Below are 23,372 nucleotides of genomic sequence, written 5' to 3' on the forward strand. Positions count from 1 at the left end.
CCCGACGTTTCTTCTTCTCCAAGAAACGTAATCATTTTCTTTATTATTTAAGAATACTCTTTATTCCTTAAATAATATCTTTCATAACAAAGAATACATATATACTTACACACATATATATGTTATCGTAATATTCAATATCATCTTTTCATCCATTTCTTTGTTATGTATATTTTTCTTTTAATCGAGGTATCGAGCATAACCTCGACTTAAGGCTTAAGCCTTGAATATAATATTAGATTATATTGAATTCGTTATTACGCCTAACCTTAGTGGCGTACCGAAATTCTAGGGACTTGAGCAACACTCCGACGCCGCTTTACTTCTCGATCGTCAAACGATTATGCCAAACTCCCGTTCTCGTTGACACGCTTATCGAGATTCATTGCCATTTCAACAACACCTTTCTTGGTATGTGGGTGGAGGGTGGCAAGTACTTCGAGGAAACGTTATACACAAACAAGAGATTCGAGGCACGCTTATCGAGTTAATCGTGGCACATTTTACGAGGTATTCTAGAGAGATGTAGGAGTGTTTTGGTGTGCAGGAATGGAATGCCCTTAGCCGCTATTTATAGACGAAATTTTGGACCCCATCGCGGTACGCGATAGGTCCTTGGGCAGGCCTATCGCGTATCACGATATAGGCCTGATGACGCAACAATATAGACCTGCCACGTATCGACACGTGGTAGGCACCGCTACACGTGGCGGCAGTGTTGCCACGTGGTGACACGTGGCAGCACCTAGTGCCACCGTATGCTACGTGGCACACGTGTCACAACTTGTCAGAAGCCCCATCGTGATACGCGACGGAGTTCTCTTCTGACTCATCGCGTAGCGCGATGGGTCAGGAAAATCAAATTTTCATTTTCAACCCTCGAGTTTGGATTTTGGCAATTTTAGTCCCTAGACTTTGAAAAGTTGATACTTTGAACTCGAAATTTTCATGGTGTTACATCCTCCCCTCCTTGAAACAAATCTCGTCCTCGAGATTGCTTTACAAGAATAGTTGGGGGTATTTCTTTCTCATTTCCGATTCGAGTTCCCAAGTATATTCGGGCCCTCTACGCGAGTCCCATTTAACTTTCACAATTTCAAAGTTCTTCTTTCCAATTTCTTTGTTTTCGAATCTTCAACTTTAACTGGAAGTTCTACGAATTTTAAATTTTCGTTTATTTCTACGTCTTTCAATGGAATAGCCAAAGATTAATCGGTCAAACACTTACGCAGATTCGAAACATGGAATACATCAACGGGTCGTAGGGTTGATCTCCCATCTAAAGGGTCGGTTAAGAAGTTCACCGGGGCTTCCTTTTTTGCCGAGATCCCGGACCGCTTAAGGACGTCATAAAGCACATCTTGAGCTAGATCATGTCGATATTTAAAGCCCGGTAATTCTTTGTAATGGACTGCATGCTCCCCAAAAGAATCCAAACAAGCCTTTCGGCATACGGGACACGGGTCATCCACCGGGTAAAGGGGTACCATCAACCGGTATTTGAGGATGGCCCGGTATTCCACTGCCGACATACATTGCCCTAAACCTTTAATAGGAACAACTGACAGGAAATCCTGAGCGTGAGGGGCACGTAAACACTCAAACACGGCTCGCTGCCGCGGGGACAAAGCGAACTTCTCTTCAACTGTCTTGACGATTTCACCATATAAGGCATTCGCCAAAAATTTTGGGCTTTAGGAGTGGCGGTGTCTTTAAAGTAGAAACCGCCAAGATCAAGATCAGGAAGAGAACTATGCAGGGTATAATCAGAGTCAAACAACCCACCTCCACACTCCCGTAGGATGTGGTCTTGAAGAACCCAAGATTGGGCCCTTGAAGCCACAAAAGCGTAGGAAGAGGCATCCTCAGCCGAGCAAATCCCAAGACCCCCAAAACGGGTTGGGAGGGAAGCTAACCTCCATTGGAGGTCCCCAAAAAAGGCACCACCACAAACAACATTGTCCTCGATTGCTTTCCGAAGACCCGTGTCAAAAACAGAGACAGCTCCTCCGACATAGGAAGGCTGACACGTCCTAAGCCCAAACAATAGTTTAGCGACCCCCATACACGAACGAAGAAGGAGGAGTTCACTTTGAGGGTCACGAAGGCCTTTGAGGCATTCCATAATCTCAACCGCACGTTTTGCTCTTTTGAGGGCCAAGCCACTAATAAACTCCTCGTTTCTACTAACAGCACCACCCAAAAGTTTCACACCATGCACCGGCTTACCAATCTCCCGCGGAATTAAACCCTCTTGAGTCTTCACCCCATCACATGTAGGCCAAAAAACTTCAGTTTTTTTGACGTTGAGAAAGAGGCCCAAGAGGGGCCCTCCACTCTGATGATGTCTAAAGCCTTGGCAACCTGAGTAGCATCTCCAATAAGGGTCCCATCATCCAGGTACCAGGCGTGAAAAAGAAGCTCACAACGATCTCTGATCCGGTGGACAAGGGGGTGTAAAACAAGGGCAAACAGGAGAGGCCCTAAGGGATCCCCTTGCTGAACCCCTGTGGAAGACCAAATATTATCATTTCCCACATAAAGCCTAGCTGGTTGCCCGTATAAAAAATCAACCCAAGCAGAGATGGATGGACACATTTTCCTTACCTCATTTAAAAGAGCAGTTCTATCCACAAGGTTAAAGGCATTCGAAAAATCGACGGTAAGCATAGCTAACGACCCGTCTCGGTGGTGCGCATTTACAAACCTATTCGCACTATGAAGAACTGCCTCAGCCCCGTTTGAAACCCCGACCCCAAACTGAAAGTCGCCAGATTGAATATATACTATGGTTTTTATAACCAAACAAATATAAAAATAAGAGTCTACTTGCAAAACCATGGTTTTTATAACCAAACAAATATTTCTACTCGATTGAATATGTATATAACTCATAAAAGTTGAAGGTAATGTTATTTGTAAATGTTTTTATTTTATTTGAAGTAAGTGAAAGGTAATGACATTATTCAAATAATAAATGATTTATAATCATATTTTTTAATCTATCATAATGTTTTGAATCAGGGTAAAACTTTTTGCTAACTAAAGCATATGTCGTTAACTACCAAACATTTGGATATATCAATATGACTTCATTAACTTAACTTTAACTTTTATGAATATATTAATTTACTCCACTATTTCATTCGCTGTGAATTCACAATGTTTTAAGGCTATGAACTATTTCATCCTTACGGTTTGCGTGAAATGAATTTACAATGACTTGTAGACATGTTTTTAAAATAATCCACCAAAACCGAGAATAAATCATTCTAATGAATAATTTCTGAAGTACAATATTGTTACTTTTGATAGGCAACGAGTTACCTAACTTTTCAATGCATACATATTTAGCTAAATCATTTAAGTCGTGACTCATGATATTACATCTATGTTAAAACAATATAATTACTTATAAATAGTTAAAAGACATTTAGAAAAAAAAATCTAGAAGTCAACCCGAACCCACAATATGAGAATAGTCACAAGTGAGTTGGTGCATGATATAAAAAAAGTCACAACTCACAAGTGAGCGTGTGTCCTCACCTCCTAATTCATAGCCGCCTATAGTCTTATTTTCCATCTAATCATTCAAGTAATCCTCAATTACGCAAATAGCTTGATAAAACAAAAATCACCAACAATATATAAACAAGAACGCAATTATTGAATCTCATTTATCATTTCAAGATGGAAAGCGTGTAAGAAGTGACCGAGGATTTTGCAACCATCATGTCACATCTTAAGATTTTTGAAGCACGACTTATGCTAGACTTACACATTCATTGCCTCAAAACAAATGATTTACTAACACGAAGTGGAGACAAATACCTTAAGTTAAAATCAAATGTTAGATATGTTTATAAACGAATTATAGCTCAATTACAAATTGATACCATAGTCTTTCTCTTCTGAGTAATGTGTTTACGTCGTTAATGCCATATTCTTTACCGTCACTACTAGAGCCGTTACAATCTTCTAGATATACAAGCTAAATTTGCAGATCGATGCAAGATGAAATTGAAAAACAATGTTGTTTAAAATGGATTGGTGAGCTCGTGAGTCTAAAATTTAACTTATACAAACTATTCATTTACAAACATGTCGGTTAAATTAGTTTTAAAAAACATTTTTTTATTTGTGTCGTATTAACTTGTTATGTCCTTGAAACACAAACGTTTATTAACAACCATGATTTTCAGGTCCGATTCATTTTTTCGTATTTATTTTAATTGTTTAATTATATTACCTGTTTATATTTATGCCATGTATATTGCTAAATGATTAGGGTTAAATTTGGAGAGTGCCGTAACCTAAATACAAGAAATTACTAGTTTAAATTAAAAATGATTAGGGTTACGTCGTAGACTCGTAGGAACCATTTTGCTTGATATAAGACTTGACACGTGATTAGATTCTTGACATGGATTATAATTAGACCCATCGGCCTCGGCCAATAACATAACATGGATTGGTATTTGTGCACGTTAATCATGCGTTTTTATATGTTTTAAACTCAAATCTTACGAAGAATGTTGTATTTGTTTGTCATATGTCGGGTAATGGTAGAAACTAGCTACTAGCGAGATTCGAGTATCCAAATGCATGAAAGGGGATGAAGGCCAGAAAAAAAAAGTTAGGAAAGCTAGTGACCTAGTGTAGCTTACTCTGGCAGCGTACGTCTCCAATGTAAAACACTCGGCTCCAAGGTTGGCAGGGTAGCTAGTTGGTACTTGTACCTAGGGTAGGTTACACCCGGCTCGTTGTTGCTTACGATGGGTGGCAAAGTGTTCGAGTTTAATCGATTTTTCATGGGTATTTAATTGAAAAAAAATGTGTGACAAACTTAATTAGTGTCATCATATTTTTTGCTTCTAAAGATTATTTTTATGCACAAGCTTCAAGTGTTCAACAATTTTCTCAAGTTTTTGTATTTAGTACGATTTTCATATTTGTTGGGTAATTTGTTATTATTATTATTATTATTCTCTCTCATAGTGATGATTAATATTATATTTTGTGGTGAAAATGAGATGTTAGAACCGTTTCATTTTCAAATGTGATGTATCCAATACTTACAATGAAGCCAATTTAGATGCTCATCCAAAGAACAACCAGACAAGTAAAACTACAATATATTATCTTTGTTCGGCCGATGATCAACAGGAAAATATTCTTAAAACAATGTTTCTTGATATTTATGTTGGTCGGGCGGAGCAACCAGCAACACGTTCCATCTGTCACACATCAGTTGAGACTTAAAATGTTGCATAATATTAATCCTAACTTAAATTTCATTCGACATCATCAACATCTGTCGGATATTATGTCTTCTAATATTCTATACTAACCAAAACCCTTATCATATCGGTTACTCACATTCTCGAATTCACTGCTAAAGGCAGGTGTTTTCCACCATGGAAGTCGTCGTGTGGCGGGCATTAATATGGTGGTGCTTTTTGGTTTTGTTCATAGTGGAAGTTCATGTGATCGTTGCTGATACTCATTCCGGTGACGGTAAGTGATGTTGTGGTGGTGTAGTTTACTCTCTTTAACTGGAACCTAAAGATGAAAATTAAACAGGAATGAAAAATTGTTCATATTTAAACATTATTTTCGTTTTTCTATGAAAAGGTTTCGTTCTCTCTTTAACTTGAGTATAGTATTGTTGTACCCTTTTTTAAATCATTATTTTACACCGATCTTTTTTAAAACATCCATATATTGTGCGCTTTACGTGTGTAATTATGTATACGTGTAGTTGTAAATATATGTCATGTAATTCTAACATAAGTTCATTAACTATTGACATAAGCTATGCAACTATTTATACGAGTTGCGTAACTATTCATATATTTTACATAATTAGTTATATATGTTGCGTAAATCGTAATTATGTATAAACGCATACATCACTCACACCAAGCCACATATCGTATAGCGGAGGTCATAGGCTAACTGGATTTGTGCAATATTCTATCCACTAGTAAAGAAATTTAATTAGTTTCCATCTCTACCACTTTTCATATTGGTATATATACAAATTTGTTCACACTTAAATTTACATACGCAGCGGCAGTACTTCGAGCATTGAAAGATCAGTGGCAAAACACGCCACCGAGCTGGAAAGGGTCAAACGACCCGTGTTCATGGGAAGGTGTCAATTGCACCAACACTAGGGTCATTGGACTGTCAGTCTATCTTCCTTTACTTGGTTCAATTCTATAAGTGTAATCATATCTTAATAAAGAAAATAAACATTTTAACATGTGAACCGCTCTTGTTTTTTCACAGGAGCTTGTCAAGTATGAACATAGCAGGTCAACTCGTTGGCGATATTGGTGGCCTCTCTGAACTAACATCTTTGTGAGTTTATGAAGTTTTATTTATTTTTTATTTTACAAATGTTACTGAACTCGTATAATCTGACAAGATGTTGGTGTGTATGATAGGGACTTATCATTTAACCGTGGCCTAACGGGTCCAATCTCTTCACGGATAGGAGATCTGAAAAATCTTGACACGCTGTGAGTTAATATATTATAAACTGCTTCTTACATGCCTATATAGAACAATATGCTGAAGAAACGAGTGACAGAGAGCGGAAGGATAAAAAAGATTTTAGATACTGAAGTTAAAGACGTAAATAAAGCGTAAATTAATCCAATCCGTGTGACGAAAACACGAAGGTCTAATTGATGGAATTTGTGTCTGACAGCTTGGTCAAACTGTCTACCGCATTGCATAATGCATATGACACATAATATGGCTCATCAAAACCGTTTTGTCCAATAGCTTCACTCGTAGCCAAAGTTATATTATTTTTATGTTTGGGGGCTTTTCTATCTTATTGTTTTCGGTCAAACTGGTCCAAGTAAAAGTCTGCTAACTTTTGGACCAGCTGCTTCGTATCACATTCGCTCAAATTTCTTTATGCAGTTAAATATATCGTAAAAATAAAGAAAACAATAGACACGTTAAAAAAATAACTTGGAACAGCCACAAATTGAAACTTGTTAAAATTCTGGTTTCAGGATACTAATGGCTTGTGGCTTCACCGGTAGCATTCCATCTGAACTCGGAAACCTCAAGAAACTATCATTCCTGTAAGATTCTTCGTACCAGTAACAACGCTACAGATAATATGTAATTAGTTACTGAATTTTCACTTGTTTCATGAATATGTTATGATCAATAGCGCTTTGAACTCAAATTCCTTGACTGGAGAAATCCCTCCGTCGTTGGGATATTTGTCAAATCTTTATTGGTTGGATCTCGCGGAGAATCAGTTGTCTGGAGAGATTCCTTATTCAAAAGTCTCAATACCAGGATTGGATATGCTTAAAAAAGCTAAACATTTGTGAGTATTAATAGTTTAATATTGTTTTTCTCGCATGATCTTGCAAAAATGTCGTCTGATTATCGTGAATTGGCAGTCATTTTAATAAGAACAAGCTCTCGGGACCTATTCCGTCTCAAATTTTTGACAAAGACATGCCTCTAATACATGTGTAAGTTGGACCAACTCATACTAAATATTTTTGAATCATTTCAATTAACATATTATAATTTATCGGTTTTGATCTTACGACACAGACTTTTCGATGGGAACCAGTTTACGAGACAAATCCCTGACACAATTGGAAGTCTCCAGGCACTAGAGGTTCTGTAAGTGCATATCAACTTAGCAACTTTGTTTAGAAACTTGCTCAAATTTTTTCATCTTATCGTAAAAAAGTCAACGGTCCAAGATATAACAAAGATGGTGATATTCATGTATAATTTGCAACAGTCGACTTGATAGAAACGCATTGGACGGCGAGGTTCCAGCAACACTGAACCAGCTCACAACTCTTGGTGAATTGTGAGTACAAATTTTGTATTCTATTAGATACATACATATACATTGACTTTGACTTTGACTTTTTTATGGACAGACATTTAGGCTACAACAAACTAAGAGGAGCTTTGCCTGATCTAACTGGGATGAATGCTCTAACTTTAGTGTAAGTGAATCATGTAACATTTAAAAAATAAATCATAACCTTCATTTGAACTCATTTTTCGTTTTAGATTACCCGAGATTTGAAAATTTGTGAGACATGCTTTTTGTTTAGTGATTTGAGCAACAATCAATTTCAAGAATCTGACCCTCCGCTGTGGTTTACTACGTTACCGTCATTACAAGCACTGTGAGTTTCAATATTTGGTATATATAAGATTTATATCTTATGCATAAAAGAAAAACTATCTTATATGTGAGAATTTATGATGCCATGACTAGCATTATGGAATCTGGATCACTCAAAGGGAAGCTACCGGAAGCCTTGTTCGGTTTATCAGGAATTCAAACATTGTAAGTGATGAATTCAGGGTTTTACATATACTGATCAACCGTAATTCATCTAATTAAAAGGTGTAATCGAATTACAAGACAGTGAGACGATAATATATAATTATAATAATAACGACGTTAATAACCATTCTAATATTCAAACCAAAGATAAAACAGTTACTAACAAAGAAACTTAATGATAAACGATAAATCAAATAATAATTACGTTAGAAAATAAACTAGGCTAACACGTTTCTGTTTAATGGAAAATAAACATTTTGTATTTAGTGAGCATTCCATTGAAACTAAATTCATAATATGATCTTCTTTAATTAGAAATCACATGTTTAGTTATTGAAAACAATCCAACAGGTTATTGAAGAACAACAATCTCAACGATACTCTCGATATGAGTGGCAACATAAGCGAAGACTTGCAGATTGTCGATTTACAAAACAACAAGATCAACAATGTAACACTCAATAATGAATACAAAAACAAACTCGAGTAAGAACAACACTTTATATATACATATCTCTTTTTGTATATGGTATTTACATTTTACATGTCTTTTATGTGAATGTTTTAGACTATTTGGGAACCCAATATGCAATACAACTTTTGGGCAGTCTCAATATTGCCAACTTCAGCAATCACCTTCAGGATATTCTACACCCTTACCTTGTGGGAGCATATCATGTCCGTCTGATCAGAACCCGAGTTCTCTAAGATGTGAGTGTGCTTATCCATATGAAGGCAACTTGATCTTCCGAGCACCATCTTTTAGGAGTTTAACGAACGACACCTTGTGGCATTTACTAGAATCGAGTCTTTCCACAAATCTAAGCCTCGCTACGGCCTCAGTCGCTCTCCAAAACCCGTTCTTTAACATTGATGATTATCTTCAAGTGCACGTGCAATTCTTTCCATCGGAAAGCAAGCATTTTACACGAGTGGAGGTCCAGAAATTGGGATTTTGTTTAACTAAGCAAACTTACAAGCCGCCAGCAGAACTTGGACTTGGACCGTATTTTTTCATGGCAGATTTGTATTCGTTCGCAGGTGATCAATGATCAATCTAACAAATAAAAAATGGTGAGAGTTTGAATAAGTGTCGAGTTATGAACTTATGAATTATGATCATGTGTTGTAGATGGTAATCGAGGTGGTCTTGGCGTTGGTGCTATAATCGGGATATCTATTGGTTGCACCATTTTGATCCTCGTGCTTATTGGGCTTGTGTTATACGCGGTTAAACAAAAGAAGCAGGCTGCAAAGGCCATTAGCATAAGCAAAACTTTTGGTACACCTATATATATCATAGATTCATGGTTCATGTGTCAATCATATGACTTTTCATGGCTGATTTAACTGTTTTCAACAGGTTCATGGGCTCCAAGTACAAAAGACAACAGAGGTGCACCGCAGTTGAAGGGCGCTAGATGGTTCTCTTACGATGAACTCAAGAAAAGCACTGATAACTTCTCCGAAACTAATATGATAGGATCCGGTGGCTATGGAAAGGTAAACATGCATACATATATATCTACATATATATGCACCTTCAAAACCAAAATATTGTAACAATTGCATGGTTTCCTAGGTTTATAAAGGAGAAATCCCAGGCGGGCCGACGGTTGCAATAAAAAAAGCTGAACAAGGATCCATGCAAGGCGGATTCGAGTTCAAGACTGAAATCGAGTTGCTGTCACGAGTACATCATAAGAACCTTGTTGGCCTAGTCGGGTTTTGCTTCGAGAAAAAAGAACAAATGTTGGTTTATGAGTATATGTCCAAAGGAACCCTTAGAGACAGCTTGTCAGGTATAAATATAAGGAACAACTAAATAAACATAAAACACTACTTACACACTATGCCGACACCACTGGCATGTCATACGACCTGTATGATATGACACAAGCCTGGTGTACAATGTTGGAAGTGTCTAAGAGTGTATCTTGATTTGGAAGTTATAAATAAATAAATAAATTTAAAAAAAAAGTGTCAATTGAAGTTTAAAACTAAATGAACAAATGATTGCAGGTAAATCAGAAATTTGTCTAGATTGGAAGAGGAGACTGCGTGTGGCTCTCGGTTGTGCCAAAGGGCTAGCTTATCTACACGAGCTTGCTGACCCTCCTATAATCCATAGAGACATCAAATCAACAAATATTCTCTTGGACGAAAACCTCACAGCTAAAGTTGCTGATTTTGGGTTGTCTAAGCTAGTTTCCGATAGCGAAAAAGGCCATGTCTCGACTCAAGTTAAGGGTACCTTGGTATGCTACTTTTACGGTTTTACCCCTTTTAACACATTTGTATAAAGATTTTTTTATTTTTTTTTATTTTGAATATAAAGTTACTACAAAATGATTACAATAAAGTGGCAGACAAATGGGCAAACGATTACAATTAAGTTGTTAAAGTTGCTACCACTATTTGTATATGTTTGCAGGGCTATCTTGATCCTGAATACTACATGACACAACAATTAACGGATAAGAGTGACGTTTATAGTTTCGGGGTTGTGATGCTTGAACTAGTAACCGCTAAACTACCTATTGTAAAAGGAAAGTACATTGTGCGTGAGGTGAGACTAGTAATGGACAAAACCGATGAAGAGGCTTACGGATTGAGGGAACTAGTTGATCCAAATCTTAAAGACTCAGGCCTCTTAAAGGGGTTCGTGAGATTTATACAATTAGCAATGCAATGTGTTGAAGAATCCGCTTCAGACCGTCCAACCATGAGTGATATAGTGAAAGTTCTCGAGAACATATTAAAGAGTGAGGGAGTTCACACGTCTTCATCGTCTATTTCTTCATCTGCAACCGAGTTTGGATCCAACCGAGGTATTTATAATGAAGGTGGGCTCAGAAAGATGGATAGTGGTGCATTTGACTACAGTGCTGGATACAATATCACAGCCAAAATTGAACCTAAATAACTTGTGTTTATATGTATAAGTGCTCTTTATTATATTCTTCAATGTATTGTTACTATAATTGGTATGCTCCAAGGGACTATGATTTTGGGACATTTTGTGACATAGTTATCTACTATTAATTTGGATATAAACTTTGGTTTGTAATGAATTATTAGATTTATAATGCATCTTTTTAGCATTTTTTGAATTGATGAACCATCATCAGACTGAGTATTTATACTAATGATTATATAAAATGAATGAATTACTGTAACTTGAATTCATGTCCCATATAAATACTTTGTTTCATGTACTCACTTCTGATCAAAATTTTGCTCTCACATATATAACACTTTTACAATTTATTAAGAAATATAAAAAAACTAACATTACACAAGTAAATTGTAACTATTTTATCATCATAACTAATAGCAAGCATGTTATCAATCAAGATTATGATATTAAGCCACAAATTTGTTTGCAAAGTTATTGAAAATAAATAAATGGCGCAGAAAGCGGAAATCCCTTGTTTAACTCGGGTATATGATTGAATCAATGACCTCTTTGTGATCGGTTTTACTTGCAATTATTGAAACAGGATGGAGGCGCGAAAATAACAGAGATAGCAATTGAAAAATATGATATGCTAGTAAATAAATATGTGAAGCATTACATAATGGGTTTCATAGGATTTCTTAATTTTGACAAGTTTTGCGTACATGTTGAACTTGTCATTTCGTCAAACATGTTAGAACTCTTGAGTAACTTGAATAATTGGATTTAATTATACAGATGATCCATGTGTGTGATATTAGTTTAGGGTTTTGGTATTTTGGAAATGGTGATTTTAATCTTGAGTATTTACCGTAAAACTTTTGGTCCTTTTAAGTTTTAACTAACTAATATTAAATTTGGCAAGTATTGCCTATAACAAGTATTGTAATTAAGGACATAAATAACGTGTAAATTAATGATATCAAGGTTTTACAGGTACTCGGTGCTCAATCTCGGAGGTGACGATGACCTTATACGTATGGCCTCCACTGTCTACGCTCAAGCGATAGTGGAACGCTACGTAGAAGCTGCCTTGGTGGAGGATGGATTTCATCCCCAGTCTATTCTGCGCCGCTACCCGGAAATCCGGAGCGAGCGCGGCTTTTAGGGGTACGTACCTATGAGTCGTACATCACGCAGATTAGAGAGCTGGGAACCCGCGAAAGCGCATGTTAGACTAATAGGGAAAGAATTTAAAAATACTAAAAATTAGGGAAAGTTTAGTAATGATACCGGAGTCTTAATTGAGTGAATTCAAGTCCAGCAACCGAGGTAAACCTCTTGCGGCAATCTACCACATGATTTGATTCGTCAACAGTTTTTCATTCATTACTACTTATGAGCCTTGTAACTTCACTCATAGCCCAAGTTATGCTTCTTTTATACTTCTTTTACGAGCCTTGTAATTTCACTCATAGCCAAGTTATGCTTCTTTTATGTTGGGCTCCGTTTCCCTCTTGTCTAGCTGATCAAGTAAAAGTCCACTAGCTCTTAATAAACTCTTTCATTAAACCACTTGATGGTTGTTGATCTACCGGCTAGTAACAGTACAATAACTTTTTTAGACATTGGAGGTACAACATATAATGTCTTTCCTAATATATATATATATATATAGGGTTGATATCATTTAAGAACTCTAATAAAGTTAAGAACTCTTAGGAACTCTAAACAACAAAATATTTTTTTAATTTTTTTATATATTAACATTGTTTAAGAGTAGTATTATCATATTTTATACAAAAAAGTTTGATTACCTATATTAATCACAAGTTTACATATGTGTAAAATTTATATACTAACAAATTTACATAGGTGTAAAACAAAACATGGATATGTTATAAAAACTAACTTTCAAAATTGTAATCGTAGATATAGATATAGAAAATGATAAAACTACTCTCAAAGAACGTTAACATACAAAAAATTTTATAAAAAACGTTAGTTTTCAAGAGTTCCTTCAAGTTCTTGAATAATTTAACAGTTCTGTAATGATACTCATCCTATATATATATGTATATATATTTTAATTATTATTTTTTTAACAAATAAATTATATCTAATAATGTTGGCCCAAAAATGTAAAGAAACTATCATTTTTTTCTTGTTATGTTGGCGGAAAATATAATGAGAAAAGAAGTGAAAAGTGATGACAACCGGAAGATTCTGAGCTTTTCCACTCTGACCGTTGGACTCAGCCTGTTTTATACCCACTACCACATTCACAACAGCTCTATTTCCACCAACTGCGGGCCCATTTTAATCAACGGTTTAAAGACATTTTTAGTTTTTGCTTACAAATCCCATAAAAGGAACCAACATGTATCACTATCAACTATGAACAATTTACAAGTTTGGTCTAGAAACTCTTTATTTTGCGTTTTGCACCCGAATAGAAAAACTATATATTTAATACGTACTAACGCTGCCTTTGTATACTAGCATAAATTATTTTAAGTTTACAAGTTGATATAATATTTGTGATGCAAAATATACATGAAAAACTATGACCTGTCTATTACAATCTAATAAATATGAACACATTAGTATTTTATTTGTGAAATTTCTGCTTTCATAGTGTTAATATGATGGAAAATGATCAGAATGTCTATTTGATCTATCAAAGTCAAGAAAAAGTCCATTTGACCATCTTATTCTCAAGAGTCTACCCCTAAATCTCGTCGAATCGGGGATTTTAATCATTAATCGACGTGATTTTTTAGTCAAAAATATTATGCCATTTGTCAAAAAAAAAACTTGTTGGACGCCTACAAAAATCATACTGTCTCTGATGATTTTTTAAAAGAAAATTATCGACCCAACAGTTTTATGATGTATGACAGAATCTTGTTGGTTGTAAATCTTGTCAGACAAAGATTAAAAATTATGCGGGTCGACGAGATTGAAGGTGGAACATTATATAAAAATGCTAGTAAATGGACATTTAATTTATTTTAGCTGATCAAATTAACATTTTGGTCAACTTCCCTTAATATTAGAGGTGTTCGTAGGCTTGGCCGGCTCTATGAACGTTTCCGATATCACATTTGTGTGTTCCTATGTACTTTATCAACAATGTTATTTTCACCGTATCTCTCGAAAATAAAGTTCGGTTAAAGATGCATGTTAAAACGTTTACAATAAATTTGCCAATTCTGTTTTATCTTATATCATTTTCATAAACAAAATATTTCAATAAATGTACAACTATTAGCATCGTTCTTCTTTACCCTAAAAGGAATAATAAAATTTGTTGATGCTTGAACCTTACACATTTGCCTCACTCTTAAAAGGCCATTTTGTCAATTATTAAATTCGACACCTAAAATCTGGTTTTTGTAATTCTAGTCATATAAAAAGGAAACTTCATGGAAGTGAACCAATAGCTTGCGGTTGGCCCACTTACGCAATCATTGACCCAAGAAAACGCGGAACTGTTATACATAACATACTTTGCCTCTTTGAACATCACTATACCCCTGGTCTTTTCAAGGAATTACATTTTGTCTCCTTTTTGTTTAGAAAACTGACACATTGTTAGTTTGTTAGTGAAAAGGGTTAAACATCAGTTGTTTCACATGTATATAGATGTATAAATTTGGCAACTTTTTTGTAAACGAGCATTTAGATTAGGTGATTTTTATGTAAACGGGTGTTTAGTTTTGGACATCATAGTCAAACATGCATTTAGCGCTAGGACATCCCTAGTAAATGAGTGGTTAATTAGCGCTCAAGATTCTTGATAAACGAGTGTATAGTCGATGTAAATCAGTCAAATCTGTAGGAGTTGGTTAGTGGACTAGGTAGTGTCCGTTTAGCCTCGCCCTACAAAAAATTATTTTCTCCACTAAGGTAGTTTTTGTGTTATCCATACATCTTTTCTTTGTCATACGTCTTGTATGACACATCAATTATGTCTGGATAGTGTGTCAACGTGTTAGTGTAGTTGATAACGTTGACCGTTAATATAGTTAGTTGACTGTTAATTATTAGTAAGTTACATGTTAGTCTGTTAGTTTAGCTTTGGTTTCTCCTTGTGTATATGTATGTTCCATATCATAATGAAAGTAATGAATCTTCTCATATTTTGTTTTCTCAATCAAATCAAGTTGGTATCAAAGCTAGTTGATGTTCTTTTAAACGCAACCAAAGATATAACTAGTTTGCATAAATGACCTCATAAGTTGACAATCATCAATCAAATATCAAAGATTAAAAAAAGGGAAAATTCTCAAAATAGTACAAACTAAGAAAGAGAAGACCAAATTAGTCCAAAAAGAATTTTAATGACCAAACTAGTCCAATGAAACCTATCGGGAACATGAGATTGGGAATCGTGACGTGAGTTTTCATAATCATTCACAGATTGACACGTGTAAAGGTGACGTGAAAGTTACTACCAAATTTGTCTGAGCGGATAGTTTTCTAGCCAAAAGCATCTTCTGAAAAACCATGGTTTTCGAAAGAAAGTTAGGGGCCCCGTGAGTTTTCAAAAGTAATCGTTCTTGTGTTTTTTTGAAATTCGTCTCCTCCGATGCATTTCGGGTGAATTTCGTCGTTTTTTGCATAAAAAGAAGAGCTGTCAGAAAAGATAGATTTTGGTAGAAAATCTTTAATTTCGATGGTTTTTAGTTGAAAGTTGTCTTTTTTTGCATAAAAAGAATAGTTGTCAGAAAAAGATTAATTTTGATATGAAACTCATGTTTTTTTGCATTGAAAGGAGTGTTGTCTTTCAACAAGCTTTCAAAAAAACACAAGACCGATTACTTTTGAAAACTCACTAACAACAACATCAGCAGGCTTTCAAAAACACAAGACCGATAAAATAAGGCCAAAGCCTGCTGATGTTGTTGTTAGTGAGTTTTCAAAAGTAATCGGTCTTGATGGTTTTAATATGAAAGTTATCTTTTTCGTGATAATTGGGCCCATGTTATAAGATCCGATGACTTTCTACAAATATTTTGAATCCGACAGTTTTTTGTATAAAAATATCTTTTTCGTGAGAATTGTATAAAGACGAAGACCGGAAGGGTGTTGATTACATGGAAATCAACTAATAAAAAATGTGGAATTGTATTTCTTATTTGCTTTCATGTAAAAATGTGGTGTAATCAAGTTAAATTCTGTTGTTTTCTTGGGATAATATTGATTTACAAACACTTAATAGTTAGTTACACACCCAACACAAATTAAATTATGAAAACATAGCATAATATATTGATAACACTAAGTTGAAAACTTAGTGTTAAAACATTACATAAAAGGTTGTCAAAACATTACACGAACCGTTGTAACTAAAACATAACATGCATCAAAACAACATAAACTTCAACAAACATTTTTCAGTCACAGGTATACACCCAAACATCATTAGCAGCATCCCAAACTTGATGAACACGAATGTTAGCAAACAGGTAGATGATATCCTGATTGGTGCTATCAAAATGGACCAGATACTTAGTTTCCCCGATTTTGCTAGCAATTCGACCAGCCCACCAACCATCGTTCGCAAAAACATCCACCTTCTGGCCGAGAACAAACTCACTAACAACAACATCAGCAGGCTTTGGTCTTATTTTATCGGCCGTCACAAACTCTCAAAGAAACCTGGACTGATCATCTTCAAGCAGGGCACTGAACTGAACGATGTAGGTCTTCTTCCCAACCCGTGACACTATGTTGCCATCATAAAATGAACCTACAAACCCGGAACCCATATCAACAACTTCAATGCTATCACCTCTTTTAGATTTCATTGTTTTACAAGAGATTTTTGTTGAAATGGAACAACATATGCATAACATAACAAGCTTAAAATACACATTATTCGGATTTATAAATTTTTTTATAAAAATCAACGGAGGAGATAAAATTCATAGGTAAATCATCGTTTTATTTTAACTTTGTTTACATTTATCAGCTTTTTTTAAACTTTCTTGAAGTTCATCGGACAAGACAATCTTCACTGCAAAAATATCATTTCTTTTCAACTTTTTTGAATTTCATGAAGTAGACGAAATTCACCTGAAATGCGTCGGAGGAGACGAAATTCAAAAAAACGCGAATTCCGTCGTTTTTTGAAAACTCACGGGGCCCCTAACTTTCTTTCGAAAACCATGGTTTTTCAGAAGATGCTTTTGGCTAGAAAACTATCGGCTCAGACAGATTTGGTAGTAACTTTCACGTCACCTTTACACGTGTCAATATGTGAATGGTTATGAAAACTCACGTCACGATTCCCAATCTCACGTTCCCATTAAGTTTCATTGGACTAGTTTGGTCATTAAAATTCTTTTTGGACTAATTTGGTCTTCTCTCTCTTAGTTTGGACTATTTTGGGAATTTTCCTATAAAAATTCAAAAGAATTTCATTAACACACAACATATCCGATTTAAAAACTTTTTGTTTAAAAAAGAGAAATAAATATTATGGTTTATATCAATAATTCAAAAACTATGGTTGCACCTTGTAAACCGAAGAAATACAAATATGAAATATGGTCAAATTTGACTACTTAATGAACAAGTCAAGATCAACTATCAAGCCATGAAATCTCATAAACCCAAGTACCAAACATGTAAACTAATCAAAACCCAATGGACCCAATTTGCACATAATTAATTACTTGCACCTTCAACGGCTCTTCATGCCAACTACATTTGCTTCACCTTTACGCCTAAGATTCTATAAAAACCAAACCACTATAAATAACACTTGAAACCTCTTAACAAATACTACAACACATGTACACATCCATCCATACATTGACCACAACCCGACCCGACCCGTATATGGAGGACAAGAAACCGTTTTTTGCCTTGTTTTTCAAGAGGTTACACGGGAAGACCCGGAAGGGGATATGGAAGAAACTTCGGAGCCCCGAATGGAAGACCAAGTTTAATGTACGACAATGGTTCATGGATCATGTTTTGTTTAAGATTCTTTCGGTTTGTGAAGCAGTGGTTTTGGTGTCCACGTTGTGTTTTTTCTACCTTTGTTGCGGGTGTCAGTTCTGAAATGGTTCGGGTGATTATGATCGAATCAGTTTGGTTCGGTTTGATTCGTGCTAACGTTCGGTTTAGAAAAATCGAGGCTGGAGGGACTGGCTTTACGGTGGAAAATCAACACATATACAAGTAATCAAGGAGTTTACGGTGGAAAATCAACACATATACACACCATTCGAAGCTTTGTTAAAAAAATTAATAAAATAAACAAGTAATCAAGGAGAATAACAAAGTTTACATGCAAAATTGCAAATAACAATTTATTGGATTCTTGATTTGTTTACATAATAATTACTTGGTTATTAAGCTCACGGGTGAAAAAATATAAATCATATAACATCCACACGTAATATAAAAGTGGAATACATAATTTCATATATACTTGTGGAGACGACAACATGATATATAATTGTTAATAATGCCTGTAACAAAATAAAAGATTATTAAACATAACTTTCAACGAAAATAACATCCATTTTACAATTATTAGATAGATAAACTTCAAAATGAGAATATCATAAATTACTAAATAGTTCCTTATAAACCACATTTGTAGTTTTATTTGTAATTTTACCTTCCTTGTCTGATATAAGCATTTTAACACCGTCTCTACTATTCACTCGTGACAAAGCCACATATAGTTGACCATGTATAAACACCGATTCTCGCATGTATATGCCAACCCTTGCTAGTGATTGGCCTTGACTTTTTTTAATGGTCATTGCAAAATAAACCGCAACAGGAAACTGTATTCGTTTAAATTTGAATGGCAGTTTCTTATCTGAAGGAGTTAGGCCACTACAAGTTATATAAGTGCGAAAGCCAATGTTAGTACTTGAAATAACCTTTACTTCGATAAAATGTCTCCCCAAGTTAATTACTTGTAATCTCCTTTCGTTGCATAAACCGTTCTTCTGATCAATATTCCTTAGTAACATTATTAGCACGCCTACTTTTAGAACCAATCTATGATTAGGCATACCAGACATCTTTAAACCATTTAGAAAATCCGGTGAGTGTAATGTTGGATCGAAACCAGGTGCAACACTATCAGACTTGTCTATACTATCAGAACTGAGATATTCAACTTCTTCTCCGGTAAACAAAGACAAAAATCTGTCATTAATGTCTTGGACAACCTCATTTAAAGGTGCAAATATGGTCCTTTCTTGAAATATGAAAAATCATTAAAATTTTCTAATAATGCTGGATATATAAAATCAATCAGATCAGAAATAGGATCAGATGAATTATCAATCAAAAGATCATCTGGTATATCTATAATGGCGTTGTTGTATTTATAAATAATGAAATGCAAATGTTGTATTCATAAATAAATGATAATTTTACATGAATTATAAGAAATCGTAAATTATTTGAATCAAATACTAAAACTAACAAAGACTAACAAAGATAAATGAAAAATTAAAATATTTTATAACTTATATCATCAGTACAATAATAAGCAAACAGAGAAATTAGTCTCCAAATCAACAGACAATTTTATAATTTTGATTCAACAAAACTTCTATCTCAATGTTGATTCAAAAGATTAACTTTATCTAAGACATTTCTTTTTATAAGTATATTTTAAAATTATGTTACAAAACAAACTGTTATGACAATCTAAAACCTAAATGTAGTCTTTCATAATTCTATAATTAATTGATATTCAAAATAAAGTCTTAATCAATATTCAATAACATATTAATTTTCATTCAAGTATAGTTGATATATAGTTGATTCCTAATATATATTATTAAGGAAATTAGGCAAAACTTTCTCATCCATTTTTTATAACTCCCTTGTGGATAATTATGTTAAACAATTATCGAATAATAATAATAATAATAATAATAATCTAATATTGTTTTAATAGAGTGTGCTCTTTAGTTTTTATGCTTCTTTCATTGTGTATCCGTTTAACCCGTTTTCTTTGTAGCTGTATATTTTACCCATTTAGACAACTTGCATCTACTCAGGAGATTATACTTTTCGTCATATTTCGTACATGCTAATTTGGTGGTGATAAAAATAGAAATTTAATTTTGTTAAAATTTAAACAGAGAAATAATTAAAAAATGTTTTTTTCATTATGAGAATAATATGAATAAACTAAGAAAACATTCTATGTTCACTAATGGTTATTTTACGGAAATTAATTGTATAAATTAAGGAGAAAACATGTTTTATTTTTAGCAATCACTATTTTTTTAACAATTATGTTAAAATTATTTTATTCATTATTTTTAGGTGTTTGAAAATTTAAGATTTAATGTAAATTAATGTTTGTCAACTTAAGAATTGATTGAAGTCAAAACTTATATTAGGTCAATAAAAATTATCATTTTGTACAATAAAATAGTGATTAAAATACAAATTAAAACATAAATTAGATGTATATGAATATGGTTGATGACTACTAAAGAAACGTTATAATTAATTGTATTTAAACGAATATAAGTTGAAATTACAAATAATTTTTATTTCTAGTTAGTAATAAGGTATTGATATATTTTGATACCATAATTAAAAGTGTAACAATTATTAAATAATTAATTAATTAATACGAATCAATTTTTTAAGTAATTGCATTTAATATAACGATAATTTTGGTAATACATTATTATTGATATAAAACGAAGATTGATGTTTTGACTCTTACTATAATGGTTTTATATTTTATAGAATATTATAATAACAGAAAGTGAGTAAATATGATAATAATGATTTAATAACAAAATGCTTAAGGTACATAAATTCAGTATGTCAATTGATGGTATTTTTAGGCATATGCATCTTGACATTTAGACATAATTATAAAATTGTTAAATAAAAAAATGTAAATTTTTCTAAGATTCAAAAGTATCAAAATCTTTTAAATATTCTTAATGAGAATTGGTCAAATAATGTTTGCTGAGTTTGAAATGAAGAAAAAAAATACATGCTTTGTATATGAACAAAACATATAATTAAATAAAAATTGTAATCAATAAATATACAAATTATTATAAAAGAGTTTTTATTTTAACTTTTGTATAAGAAACATTCAATAACTTTTTTGTTAGATCTATTAAATTCAATGCTAAAATTCACTTTTATGAATAAAAAAATTATTTGTAAACCTCAAAAAAAATATTTAGTACAGTTATATTGTAATAAATAATTTTGACATAATTACATTTAATATCAAATTTGTTAATTAGTCAGATTTTGACATTAATATGTAAAAAATGTTTTTTTTATTTTTTTAATATTAAAATGGGGGTTTATTTTATACATTAATTTTGACATTCAATTTGTAAAAGTTTGTATTTAATTTTTAAAATTCCGTATTTAATAGGTTATAGAAACTATGTGGGTGTTACTAAAGGTATGAATCTTGAAATTTAGACATAATTAATAAATGATCAAATATAAAAAATAGAAATAAGGGTTTAACTATGTTATGAATATTAACCATAAATTAAAGGTATTATATAAAAACCGAATTAAATAAATGTATATTTTATTATATATTTTATTTTTGATGTGTAGAAATAAATATATTAATAGATTTAGTTGAAATTGACATTAAAATCATAATAACTTGAAATATTGAGAAATGTTTATTAAAAATATTTTTTTATTTAAGACATTAATATTGAAAATTTATGAAATGGTTAAATTCGTTAAATTTTGGATTTTGAATAACCGGTGAAAGTCAAACTATATAATTCATTTTTGTGAACTTCATATAAATAGTGAAAATCCGAATTTGAATGGTGAAAATCGGTTTCTAAAATGTCATATTAAATGTGAATTATTTTAAAATGTTAAAAATGATAATATTAGAAAAATATAATAATGTTTTAAATTGCGTTGACATTAGTGATTTAATTGGAATTTGACCAACAACAATATAAGGTTGATTATCTTACTATAACTAATTTAATGTCTTATAGAATGATCAATTAAATTTCATCTAAGGATTATATAATAATCAATTAAATTACATGAATTGTGAAAAATAAATAAATAAATACATGAATAATAACAAAAATATACATTAACATTAAACAAATAATAAGACATCTTGTCAACAAATCCTCAATACATTATATCAAGTTGGGAACAATAATCTGAAATGATAAAATTAAATATTAATATTAATATCTCATAATAAATAAATTACCAATTATGGAAGATTTGAATTATGTGAACAAATGAAAACCTTACCGGAGAAAGATATAACCTTACCGGAAAAACATATGAATGTGTATTAATACAAAATCGGTGAAAACCTAACCAATAAATAAAAAAACATTCACCATCCAATAATTAGTACAAAATTGTGTGAATAATATACTAAAATTAATGAATGTGTAATTTGGAATAAAAGTAAAAGTCCGGATTATGGTAAGCAAATTATTTTTATGTAGCAATATCATTTCGTCTTGCAAAATCATCTTTATCGACCAATCTTCTCCGGGCTTGTTATTGTCCCTGAGACGCTATAGTTTCAAAATACGAACCTTGAGGCACAATCGTTGTTAAGCACATCCAATTGGTTCAATACGTAATGTTTGTTGGCTCCATCTTCCTGGTGGTGAAAAATTAAAAATAAACAAACTATTAAATTTTGAACAATTATACTTTAAATCGAACAACTAAAAAACAAAATGATTTATATAAGCACGGCTAGAAATATAAACCTTACAAACAAACAAATACGATTTTGTTAAATATGGTGTGATAGTGTAAAAATTCTTGTGTGGAAGTCATACTATTTATACATAAATAGTAAAGGATTCAAATTTTGGAGACTTGCATAAAGAAGAAATGTATTAATGTAATTAATTAAAAACATAAAATTAGGGATTTTGAATTAGCTAAAATTATGGATGAAAATATGTAGGTTGCATTAGAGGATTTTCAAAATTTGAAATACTTGAATGTAATCTTGTTAGATTATATTATAAAGACAAAATAATTAAAATTAATATCTTTAAAATCTACTTCATATTTCAACCTACAAAATTAAGTTATTAATGTAGAAAAATAAGTTAC

At 32.8% G+C, this 23,372-nt stretch overlaps 4 protein-coding genes across 4 annotated transcripts; 2 read left to right on the plus strand and 2 right to left on the minus strand.

The window, feature by feature from the left end:
* Nucleotides 1-1,208: 1,208 nt before the first annotated feature.
* On the minus strand, nucleotides 1,209-2,841 carry LOC143550455 (uncharacterized). Its single transcript, XM_077041095.1, has 3 exons — nucleotides 2,365-2,841; nucleotides 1,636-2,260; nucleotides 1,209-1,522 (listed from the first exon to the last, which is right to left on the minus strand). Exons 1-3 carry the CDS (start codon nucleotides 2,839-2,841, stop codon nucleotides 1,209-1,211), a joined length of 1,416 nt encoding a protein of 471 aa, XP_076897210.1.
* A 2,363-nt stretch (nucleotides 2,842-5,204) lies between these two features.
* LOC143550470 (leucine-rich repeat receptor protein kinase HPCA1-like) lies at nucleotides 5,205-11,682 on the plus strand. The gene is made up of 19 exons (XM_077041108.1): nucleotides 5,205-5,517; nucleotides 6,074-6,191; nucleotides 6,295-6,366; nucleotides 6,453-6,527; nucleotides 7,035-7,106; nucleotides 7,199-7,360; nucleotides 7,437-7,511; nucleotides 7,597-7,668; nucleotides 7,793-7,864; nucleotides 7,938-8,006; nucleotides 8,118-8,192; nucleotides 8,285-8,356; nucleotides 8,708-8,842; nucleotides 8,925-9,397; nucleotides 9,489-9,638; nucleotides 9,720-9,859; nucleotides 9,939-10,158; nucleotides 10,379-10,614; nucleotides 10,791-11,682. Exons 1-19 carry the CDS (start codon nucleotides 5,418-5,420, stop codon nucleotides 11,280-11,282), a joined length of 2,880 nt encoding a protein of 959 aa, XP_076897223.1. The 5' UTR covers nucleotides 5,205-5,417; the 3' UTR covers nucleotides 11,283-11,682.
* A 4,975-nt stretch (nucleotides 11,683-16,657) lies between these two features.
* On the minus strand, nucleotides 16,658-17,071 carry LOC143550456 (protein AGENET DOMAIN (AGD)-CONTAINING P1-like). Its single transcript, XM_077041096.1, has 2 exons — nucleotides 16,923-17,071; nucleotides 16,658-16,859 (listed from the first exon to the last, which is right to left on the minus strand). The coding sequence occupies exons 1-2, from the start codon at nucleotides 17,069-17,071 to the stop codon at nucleotides 16,658-16,660; spliced, it is 351 nt and encodes a 116-aa protein (XP_076897211.1).
* An 882-nt stretch (nucleotides 17,072-17,953) lies between these two features.
* On the plus strand, nucleotides 17,954-18,421 carry LOC143550471 (uncharacterized). Its single transcript, XM_077041109.1, has one exon. It carries the CDS (start codon nucleotides 18,060-18,062, stop codon nucleotides 18,330-18,332), a length of 273 nt encoding a protein of 90 aa, XP_076897224.1. The 5' UTR covers nucleotides 17,954-18,059; the 3' UTR covers nucleotides 18,333-18,421.
* Nucleotides 18,422-23,372: the final 4,951 nt, after the last annotated feature.

The sequence above is a fragment of the Bidens hawaiensis genome, unplaced genomic scaffold, assembly GCF_021521415.1.
Source record: "Bidens hawaiensis isolate Kalapana, Puna unplaced genomic scaffold, B.hawaiensis_p1.1 tig00016042_1, whole genome shotgun sequence".
NCBI classification, from domain to species: Eukaryota; Viridiplantae; Streptophyta; class Magnoliopsida; order Asterales; family Asteraceae; genus Bidens; species Bidens hawaiensis.